This window comes from Penaeus chinensis, chromosome 17, assembly GCF_019202785.1.
Source record: "Penaeus chinensis breed Huanghai No. 1 chromosome 17, ASM1920278v2, whole genome shotgun sequence".
In the NCBI taxonomy this organism is placed as follows: Eukaryota; Metazoa; Arthropoda; class Malacostraca; order Decapoda; family Penaeidae; genus Penaeus; species Penaeus chinensis.
Genome location: NC_061835.1, coordinates 3,882,615 through 3,894,347, shown reverse-complemented (window position 1 = coordinate 3,894,347; position 11,733 = coordinate 3,882,615). Strand labels below are relative to the sequence as shown.

At 42.4% G+C, this 11,733-nt stretch overlaps 1 protein-coding gene across 1 annotated transcript in view; it reads right to left on the bottom strand.

Annotated features, from left to right (window-relative positions):
- Positions 1 to 3,377: 3,377 nt before the first annotated feature.
- Positions 3,378 to 11,733, bottom strand: part of LOC125034113 (protein CutA homolog) — a 10,176-nt gene continuing 1,820 nt past the window's right edge. The window contains exons 2-4 of the mRNA XM_047625753.1: positions 8,547 to 8,592; positions 8,344 to 8,436; positions 3,378 to 3,487 (exon numbers count right to left, since the gene is read on the bottom strand). Of these exons, the coding sequence (XP_047481709.1) occupies positions 3,425 to 3,487; positions 8,344 to 8,436; positions 8,547 to 8,592 (202 nt within the window). The 3' untranslated portion in view covers positions 3,378 to 3,424. The remainder of the gene's footprint in view (positions 3,488 to 8,343; positions 8,437 to 8,546; positions 8,593 to 11,733) is intronic.

Here is an 11,733-nt window from a genome sequence, read left to right as displayed (position 1 = left end):
GTCAGGGAATCGGGCGAGTTTGAATTGGTGGAGCTACTTGAGGAAGAGGCAATTGCCTCTAATAATGGTATGGTTAATGGTTATTCATTGTTGGCCATGATAAGCCTGGAGTATGTTGGGGAGAAAAATGGTCCACCCCTCAGGGTCGCTTGAGGGGTAAGGGCTAGACAACTAAAGCAGGGGAATACCGTGCCCATGGCTCCCTCAGGCCGTTCAGGACTGGCACAAAGTCAGCCTTTCATCCTTTCAGCACGGCTCTCACACCTTAGGAAGTGGATAGTAGAAGGGGTTGGTGAAGGGACAGAAACAAAAAAGTAGGAGGGGAAAAAAAGACCATGCAAAATTTGTTGAGTCGAGGGCTGAGTCCCAAGGTTGGGGAGTTCCCCAGCATTGGGTCCCAGTCTCCGCCTCCTAAGCCCCCCCCACGACAACAACGGGCAAGGGATTGGGGGGGGGGGGGGTATTAGTTGTAGTGTTCAGAACCGTGGTCAAAGGAGAGCCTGGGGTCAGGGAATCGGGCGAATTTGAATTGGTGGAGCTATTTGATGAAGAGGCAAGCCTCATTGCCTCTAATAATGGTACGGTATGGTGTATGGTTAATGGTTAAAAGCAAAATAAATGTGCTATCTAATAATGGTATAAAATCTTCATTGTTGGCCATGGTAAGCTTGGAGTATGTTGGGGAGAGAAACGGTCCACCCCTCAGGGTCGCTTGAGGGGTAAGGGTTAGACAACTAAAGCAGGGGAATACCATGCCAATGGCTCCCTCAGGCCGTTCAGGACTGGCACAAAGTCAGCCTTTCATCCTTTCAGCACAGCTCTTACACCTTAGGAAGTGGATAGTAGAAGGGGTTGGTGAAGGGACAGAAACGAAAAAGTTGGAGGGGAAAAAAAAAGACCATGCAAATTTGTTGAGTCGAGGGCTGAGTCCCAAGGTTGGGGAGTTCCCCAACATTGGGTCCCAGTCTCCGCCTCCTAAGCCCCCCCACGACAACAACGGGCAAGGGATTGGGGGGGGGGGGGGGCAAATAATAATTCCTCCAGTGTTGTGTAACTGTTATATAATATGTGTATATTTTCTACTTTATGTTGTGTAAATATTTGCGTACAATTCTACATTTCCAATTTTTTTTGGGGGGGATTTATTTTCTTAGTTTTTCACCGCACCCTTGTGCACATGTGTGCAAGAGAATTGTGTCATCTTGCAAGTTCAATTACACAATTAATGCCTACTAGCTTGTGAAGATAATGAAGTTTTAACTGACTGCAAATGTTTTACTTGAGGCAGTACACCTTTAATTCGTTGCTAGAGGATTACCACGTGTCTACTGCGGTTATTTTACAACAGGTATGCATTAAATAAATTTTAACCATTCTGCATCCAAAGATCGAAAAAAATAAAAAAAATAAAACGTGAGCATGGTGTTTTCTTAATAATCATTGGAAATAATTGGATACTTCCTCTCAAAAAACAGTGCCTCAATCAGTGACTTTAATTTAGTATATGCCTAATAAAGCATGTGTGTTAAAAATATTGTAATATGGCTTTAATAGTAATGGACACTATGGATTTTACGAAAACACCATGGCAATATAGAAATAAGTACTGACATAATTATGTACTTTATTCTCCTTGGGCTCATCAACATATATATATAAATGTCCTGTCTTTATTTACATATACTGGCACATATCAATATGGTATGGACTTTCCCGAGAAACAAAATGAAAGAGAGAGAAAAGTGTGTGAATGTGTGAATGTGTGAATGTGTGAATGTGTGAATGTGTGTGTGTGTGTGTGTGTGTGTGTGTGTGTGTGTGTGTGTGTGTGTGTGTGTGTGTGTGTGTGTGTGTGAGAGAAAGGGGGAGGAAAGGGAAGGGAGGGTGGGTGGGAAGGAAAGAGGGAGGGGAGGGGAGGGGAGGGGAGAAAGAGAGAGAGAGAGAGAGAGAGAGAGAGAGAGAGAGAGAGAGAGAGAGAGAGAGAGAGAGAGAGAGAGAGAGAGAGAGAGAGAGGGGGGGGGGGGAGGTAAAACCCTCAAAGAAATAAAATAAGTAAAATAATGTAATAAAACACGAAGTTAAACTTGTTGGACAAGATGGTCAAGACAGGGAGGGACTTTCCGCCAATGCAAACATTAAGGAGGAGGTCATGTCTACTGTGTAGGACTTACAGCGGCCGCTTGGGGGAATTGCACTGCATCATAGTCCAAGAAGCAGACCAATCCTTGTCATAGACAAGGCAGTTTGTTAGGGAGATGGAGACAGTTCCGGTACAAATTCTGAGGGAATGATGAAGCTCGCTGGAATGGGTTTGACAAGGTGGGAACGAATTGCTGGAAGAGGAGAGTTGTCAGAGTAAGGGGTTGTAGAGGGGATTAGGAAAACCGATTCCATTTGGCTGGGCTAAACAAAAGTTTTCAAAGTGTGTGATAGTAGAAAGTGTGACAGATGGAGAAGTGTTGAGAGAGAGAGAGAGAGAGAGAGAGAGAGAGAGAGAGAGAGAGAGAGAGAGAGAGAGAGAGAGAGAGAGAGAGTACTGCGGAGAGGTGGACAATAAAGCTGTAGAGTAATACTAAGGGAGGAGGGGGTAGTAGATGGAAGCCGAGGGGTGAAGGAGGTGAAGTAGATGATGGTGGGAGAGGAGCAATGTTTTCTGGAGGCTGAGTAATGACCTGGGTGGATGATTTGGACTGGATAGGGCGAATTTAAATCTGTGGGGCTAAATGATAAAGGGACAAGCCTCAATGCCCCTAATAAGGGTGGAAAATCTTTAGTACTGGTCATGGTAAGTTTATAGTATTCTGGGGAGAGAAGTAATCCACTACTCAGGGTCCCCTTGAGGGGTAAGGGCTAGACAACTAAACAAATGTGGGAATACCATGCCTATGGCAGGAGAAAAAATACTTCAAATGTTGTAAGTGATCTGTGAAAGTTCCACAGTGGAGATCCCCTTTCTACTAATGGCAGATGAGGGCGTTGTTGGTGTGTCCTCCAGATATAACATCCTGGTGTTGAGAGAGAGGGACAGTTGGTGAAACTCGGTCTGCCTTATCGCAAAAGGCACAAGGAATAGGGTATTTTTACCTCCCTGAATATTTTTGTCTTGAGATTTATCGTCGGGTATCTACTTTTCTTATTTTCTTATTTATTTGTTATTATTTTGTAAACTGTTTAAATCTGTGGATCTGGTTATCCTGACAAAGGTTGTTGTTTGTTAATTATGTGAAGAAAAAGAAGAAAAAAATGCTAATAACACCTACATCAACTCACTTACTACAAAACTGTGCAAATTTAATTCGGTCCCCACGAAGGATTAAACTATCAAATTAATCAGCTGACTGACTGGAGAGAATGCTAACAATCTATGAAAACAAGTATATGTTCATGAATTTATTTCAAATTTAGTTGTTGCATGAATTGCTGTTCATTTTTTTTCTGGAACAATTTCACCGATCCAATCCAAGTATGGTGGGTTTCCCTGGGCAATCTGAAAAGATAAAGCAGAGTGAATGTTACTCCAAGCAGCTCTAATCCTAAAGACAATGTATGCTAAAATGTTCATATTTAACACTTAAACTGTGGGTATTGTATAGCTGTTCATATAAATTCGCGGCCACTCAAATGTTATCACACTGGGACTGTATCTGGTAACAATTGTTAAAAATTTTGTTTAAAAAAGCAGCATTATTTCCTATCAACAAGAGTTCCATTCCATTAGCACCCTTCAGAAAAGTTTTTCACTACAGAAGCTAATAGAAGTTTCGCCTTCAGTTCTATATTTTCATTACTGTGTAGGTCCAAATCCAAAGCAATTTTGCTCATATATATATATATATATATATATATATATATGATGTATTCAAAGAAAGAATATTAAACAATATATTTGATATATCTGTATTTCATTTACTCTCTCATTTCTAGTATCAATCATCTACCGACTCTTTCCTTACTATACTATTTCCTGGAAAAACAGAAGGTAAATTACTAGATTGACAGCCCAGCTATCCATCCATATACATTTGCTATCCCTTGTTCAGTGATGAAGCATCACATCCAAGTTAAGAAAACACAGGAAAACTTGATTTGATACTTTCCCGCCAACAGTTTAATGTATTAATTAGAAGAAAAGAGGGAGAGGGGGAAAAAGTGACATGAGATATTGTTTACTACTAATATTCCCTTTCTTTTCCCATAACATTTATGTGTCAATAACAATTTAGCTGCAGCTGACTGACAGACCGAGAAGCAGTGTGCTTATCAACAGATGTTTTATAAGCATTACATGAAATATATATATTTTACACAACCGTTTCACTCTTTGAATGAACAAAAATGTATGCTAAATCATTTAACATTTATGCTAATTTATGCATGTTACGAAAAGGGGATAGGAAATATAGGCAACAGACAATTACATCATATATAATTTAACAATTTCATTTAAATTCATCATTATCATTATTCTAGAATATTAATGGTTAATGGGTACAAGGCAAAATAAATGTGATAAACATCAAATATCATATAGCCCTATAGAAAGGTGTAATAATGAAAGAGGTAAATAAGGGGGTTAGTTGATAATGAAATGTGCTACACGTCAGAAGTCCTTCGGGGAGGTAACGATTACCAAGGGTGATTAGATCAAAGTTGTCAAAGGAAGAAGTGTGGGATTTTGCAAGGATGTCCACATGGTAAAGTGTGGATTAGCAAAGGAGAAAGGGGGTTCAAGTGCAATTCGATCACAGTTTCAGGAAAAACGCCAGGAGGGAGAGGATCCAAGGAAAGGGGTTGTTGTGACAAAGGGTCATCCAGGGATAATGGGGAAATGGTATCCAGGGATAATGGGGAAAGGAGGGGTGATGCAGCTGAAGCAGGGGAAAATGAAATGTGTTGGATGGGAGTGGGAGGAAGGAGTGTAGGGGGAACATCAGTAGGACGAGGATGGATCGGCAGTTACTTTGAATGTACAAGTAATGGGAGCATAGATATTGGAGAATTAATGAGGTGTAGGCATGATATCTGAAGTCACGATTAGACAGTTTTGAATGTCTTTGAGATTTCTGAAGTGGAGTTGGTTGGGGAGGTCTGAGAAACAAAGGGAGGGGGAGAAACGGGGCAGAGCTAACAACATTCCTGCAGTAGGAAATGAGAAAAAAAAAACTTGCATAAAAGTGAGTAAAATTTTGAATATGAGAATTGCTACTTTCAACTTGCAGCAAGGGCATCCGCTAAAAAAAAATGATGGGAGCTGTCACAACCGGGAACACGCGCATGACTGTGTAGAACAGTTTATTCGAACAATGGCCAGGTTGAGAATAAAGAGGGTTATTTTCGCCAATATAAACATCAACGGGGGAGGTCATGTCTATGGAAACTAATTTTGGCAATACTGGTGGGGGACTTGCAATGGCCTTTAGGAGAAATGGTGTAGCATTGTAATGATACTGCATCATAGTCCATGAGGTAGGTGAGTAAGTCTGTTCCACAACGTTATCAATCTCTGTCGTAGACAGGGCAGTTTGTTGGGGAGATGGAGACGGTACCGGTGTAGTTAATGAGGAAGGATGAGGTTGGCAGGAGTGGGTTTGTTATTAGTCAGTTGGGGTTGATAATGCTATAGCTTGAGATTCGGATGTAACTGTGACCTGGTGGGAACTATTGGGTGGCTGAGGAAGGAACTTTGCCTACTTGTTCTTGGAGGCATTGCTGCAAGAGGAGTGTTGTTAAAGTGGAGGAAATTGCGAAAAAACGAAGGACGGGGGCGTGTGGCAGAGAGAGTACTGCAGAGAGATGGACAACAAGGCTGTAGAGTAGTAATAAGGAGGAGGGAGTAGTTGAAGAAGTTGTGGGGTGGAAGATATTGAGTATTGACCTGGATGGATGATTTGGACTGGACTGATGTGATAGTAGGCACTGAGGAGGGGGTATTAGCAGCAGTATTCATAGTCGTAATCAAAGGAGAGCCTGGAAAACACTAGACAACCAAACAGGGGAATATCGGGCCCATGGCTCCCCCAGGCCGTTCATAACTGGCACAAAGTCAGCTTTTCATCCTTTCAAAACGGCTCTCACACCTAAAGGAGTAGATAGTAGAAGGGTTTGGAGAAGAGAAAGAAACTAGAATATTCAAAATTTACAGACTGTAAGCTTTAAGAAGTATAAATGAGGGTATTAACATTATAAAATTAAGACATATTTGTTTCATATACTTTCTTATACACTTCAATTCGAATATCAAAATTTGCCTTGACTTTTCATTTATCGTGACTTCAACAGGGTTGATATTATATATGACTGCATTACAATATTACCAGATAACATCCCAACTCACACAAACAAACACATATACACACGCACGCATATACTTACAATCATATGTATATGTGTATATGTAAATAATATATGCATTTACACACACACACATATATGTATGTATATGTATATAAATATGTGCATGATATATATAAATAAATATAAATGTGTATATATGTGTATGCAAATGTAGATGTATATGTATGTATGCACGTATGCACGTATACACACACACACACACACACACACACACACACACACACACACACACACACACACACACACACACACACACACACACCCACACACACACATGCCTACAGCCAAGCAGAGTTGCTCATATCAGAGAAAGGGCAGCCAAACCTGATAAGTTAGATGTTATCTTTTCTCTGAGGGAACTAAGAAAAACATAAAAACAGTTCTTACTCCGCCCCAGTCTCTTACGGGATATCCTACCCCGTCATTTCCCACCTACGACTTGCAGGTGAGCTTGCATTCCTGCAAGTCCTGAGAAACTTCCACTCTACCCCAGAGTTGGAAGAAGGCTACCAAAACCAAAGAAGCCAGGGAAGTACCGCCCCATCTCTCTCCTCAGCTGTCTGGGCAAGATGGCCAAGAGGATGGTACTAAATGGAAAATTTGATTTCCACATGAAAATCTCCATGGGTTCACAAGGGGTATGAGCACAGCCCACAGCGTAGCCACGCTCTTAAGCACAACCAGCACTGTCACATCTGTGGTAGTATTCCTAGACCTGGAGAGGGCTTTTGAATGATCAAGTCCTCTTGCTATTCAAGAGTCCCTGATCCAGAAGGGAATAAGAGGAAAGCTCTTGGCCTGAAACAGAATAGCTAAAGTCAGATTTCAAGGTCACCAAGGTGGATCCAGTTGCTTGGTGTCGCTGGATCCGCAGAGACATAGTTGGCATCGAAATACCTAATCTTCAGGATGTTTGGGCTCTTGATAGTCCCTCAGAGTAAAGATTATTACGACGCTAGAATAGTCAGGAGCTCTCCATTGCTAATATTGCAATGGTACCAGGCCTTAGTCATATAAACTCCAAACACTTTTTGAACAGATTATGAAGCTACATCTATTCTGAGCTTTGAAGACAAATACCAGACTTTAAAAATCAACTAGTAATTGTTTAAGTTTCATCTAATCTCGAGTTTTTTAAACATGTGTGTACCTCTCTGATAACCTTTTCCCTTTTAGAATTAAAAGCACACTTAACTGGCAGTTATTATGTATTAGAACAATAGTTTCGATAAAAAAAAATATGATAAAAGAGGAAATCTAGATATCTTCAGATGAAAAATATGTGGTATTTTCATTCCCTTTAGATGTTACTATTGTTTAATTCAAGAGAGGTCTTAGTCAAAAGACTTTAGATTGCCAATCCTCTGAAATTAAGAGTGAAGTGCTTATTTGTAAGCTATGAACCAGTGCTATATCTGGGTAAAATAGGATTCATTTAGCATAGCCTCCCTTAAAGATATACAATGAAGTTGATTTCCTGCAAAAACAAATTTCTTGGACTTGGGACTCTTTTGAATTTACCGATTCATACACGCGCGCGCGCACACACACACACACACACACACGTACGTGTGTGTGTGTGTGTGTGTACATATACATACACATACATATATATGTATATATATATATATACATATATAAACACATATATACATATATATATACATACATACATACATACATACATACATATACATATATATATGCACAAATATACATATATTTTCTTCTTTTCTTTTCTCGAGTTCCTTTAGATGTGCAAAATGGGCCATCTTTTTGAGGCACCCAATTGTATTTGCCTCTATGCGTTACTAGCTTTGTACCCCTCTTGAAATATCAACTTAAGTGTATCTATAAACTTCTCTTTGAAGGATGTTACATCATAGTAAAGTATAAATTCTATCTCATTTTTGGGACCTAATTCAAAATTTATCAATAAGAAAAATATATAAAATGAAATGTATTCTGAAACTCCACACACATACTTACTGGAGAAGAGATGACTTCACAGACTTCATAGGGATGGTTTTCCTTAACCATTGCTGTCAATTCTTCCAAACGAGAGGACCGTGTCTTAATAATCTGTAATACAGAAACTACTATCTTCCAAAGTACACTTTATGTGCAATAATATACAATCATATGGCAAGCAAACCAAACAAGGTTTTATGACTTTCGTATTATATGCTTACCATTAGGACTTCAGGGTCCTCATTAACTTCTTCTTTCCATTCGTAGCTGAAAAAAAAATTGAGAAAATGTGTTGTAGTATTGTTTTGAGTAATGTCTGTACAATGATGGCTCCACAAGTGTTTAGCTACAAAGGAGTCAATTAGGGATCTTGTGTGTGTGTGTATATATATATATATATATATATATAAATATATATATGTGTATATATATAAATATAAATATATATATATTTATATATATATGCATATATGCATACATACATGGACACATATGTATGTGTGTGTCTGTATATACAGAGTGTCCCATAAATTTCCACACATAGGTAAATTAACGTTTATATATATTAATATATATATATATCTATAATATTTGTTCTGTGGAGAGGCCTAGGTTGGATCAATGAGGAGCCTAGGCCTTAAGTGGAAGGAGAGTCAAACTCAGTGGTGCAGTATTTTTTTAGATGTGAGGCCGAACGGCTGCATCCCACTCTCCCCCGAATCAACGCTGACCTCACTGACAGCATCCCACTGCCGGTGTGGAGGTAATTATACCAAGCGAGGCAGCGCTGGTGCTGAATGAGTTGAATGTGCCATCCACCACAATGCCTCCCCCCTATTGAGGAAGAAAGGATACAGGTCGAGGATCCTGCGGGGGTGAAAATGACGTCCGAATCTCGTGTATGTGGTGTCATCATGGTCCTTCAGAGCTTGAAAGCCTTGAAGGACCTAAAAGGACCTATCCAGCCCTGGTGGGGTGTAGAATGGGCGATGAGAGCGATGGGTGGGTCTGCTGAGAGCGAATTGCCGGGCTAGCCAATGTGTGAGAGAGTCGGCGACTGGATTCCGAGAGGTGTCTCATAATTCAGCCCGTCTCGGCGATAGCTGAGAACTGTCGCTACTGCCGCTCTGACCAAGCATCCCCGGACTTAGAAAGGGCATTGACCAGGAGCCTGTGGTCTGTAAAAATGATGTAGGGCGTACCTTCAGTATGTAGTGGAAATATCACACTGCCAGGAGCTCTCTGTTGAGTGTGCTATACATCTGCTCAGGTGGCCGGAGCTTCCGGTAGATGAATGCCAGAGACTGTCATCTGCCATGTACTTCTTGCTCCAGGACAGCTCCTACTGCAACTTTGCTGGCGTCTGTGGTAAGGCAGATCTGGACGTTGGTGGCAGGCCGTGCTAAGATAGTAGCCCTGGCAAGTGCTGCATTGGCAGCTGTGAAAGCTCTCACTTGCTCTTGGGACCACACAAGTGATCTCCTGCTTCCAGCGAGAGCCTCCTGGAGAGGGGCGAGAATACAGGCAGCCCCAGGGATAAATCGGATTATAGTAGTTTATCATCCCCAAAAACTGCTGGACTCCCTTCATGGACGATGGGGTAGGGAATTTGAGTACAGCATCGACCTTCTTGGCCTGTGGCCGGATGCCCTGGCTCTAGATCTTATACCCTTGGAAATTTATGTAAATGAACTTTTCTGGACTGACTAACAGGCCATTCTTCTCCAGACGGTGAAGGACTGTGCAGACATGCTGCTGGTGTTCCTGGTGGTTCCGTGAGAAAATGAGGATCATCAACGAAGAATGGCAGCTCTCCAAAAATCTGGTGCCGCTGTTCCTAAGCCCATATGGGAAAACGATAGCAGTCTTGGGGACATCATCTGGATGAACAAGCACCTGAAAGCACCCTTAAAGGAGATCCAATTTCGAAAATATTCAGGCGTTCCTTTTGCTGGCTGTCAAGTCGGTGATGTTTGGTATGGGGTAGTGGTGCGCCTCAGTGATAAGGTTGAATCGCCGGTAATCGCCACGTGGGCGCCACAAGTTGTTAAATTTCCGGACCATGTGGCAGCCTTGAAGCAGATGCTCATGCACTCCATTTCTGTGAAGGCAAGTTTGGCAGCGTGGAGCATCTCTGGCCTCAAGCGACAGAAATAGGAATGGACTGGGGGTCTTGATGTGGTGGTACACTCTGTGTTTCACTGCTGCTCCTGGGTAGGTGTGGTGGAGCTCTGATTTGAAGACTGAAAAGAAATTACTAAAGCATGTCCCTATAGGTATCACCAGTGAGGCGGCACGTATTGACGTCAGAAAGACCTGGAATGGAGACTGCATTGACCGGGAGCAGAGTGAAAGTCTCAGTGTTGATGAGCCCACATCTTCAAATATCAAGCAGGTGATCCAGGAGCTGAGGATTGACTGGACACAGGATCTGGTGGTCACATCCTCCATGGGCATAGCCTTGGGCCTGCGGGTAGACCAGTTATTGACGGTGGAAGAGATCCAATGACATGGATATGGCCAAAACATCGTGTGGGCTGGGGCAGGTCATGGATAGGTGGCTTGGTGTGGCGATGGATCTTGCTGTGCTGGCACTGCTCGCAGCTCCTTACCTAGTCCCAGAGATCTCTCTACATGGAGTGCCAAACAAACTTCTCTGAAACAAGCTTGGAAGTGCAGCGGATAGATGGGCGAGCCAATCCTTGGATGAAATCAAAGATATCCCTCCGAAATGTGGTAGGTACAAGGGGGGGGGGGGGGCATCTGGTGCTGACATTGCATAGGACAGGCCTATCTAAGATGGTGACTTTCTCCCAACGGAGGTTGGTGATGGCCATGAATAAGGCCATGGTCTCGGGATCTCGCTGTTGTTCTGCTGCTAGAGCCTTGTAGTGAACCTCAAGCTGAATGGAGACTAGATGTGTGAGAGAGTCGGCGACTAGATTCTGGGAGCCCGAGAGGTATCTCTTAGTGCAGCCCATCTCGGTGATAGCTGAGAGCTGTCGTTGCTGCCGCTCTGACCAAGCATTCCCGGACTTGGGAAGGGCGTTGACCAGGGGCCTGTGGTCTGTAAAAATGATGTAGTGTTGTGTTAATGAGCCAGTATCTTTTCATAACAACCAGCAGGTTGTGGTGTGAGAGGAAGTCAGCGCCGAGTATTGGCTAGGTCACATCAGCGATGAGCAAACTCCATAAATGCGCCTGGCGAGGTGTATGGCGATGTTTCTGGAACTGTAGGAGTTGATTGGAGTTCCATTGGCAGCAACAAGCCTCTGCGGGTCGTCGTTGGCAGCTTATCTGTTGGACTGCGTAGCTGAGAATATGGAAAGGAAGGCTCTGGTATCGATGAGAAAATGCTTTCCGGATCTCTTGTCTTGGATGTGGAAACCAGTATGGGGGGTGGGGCGG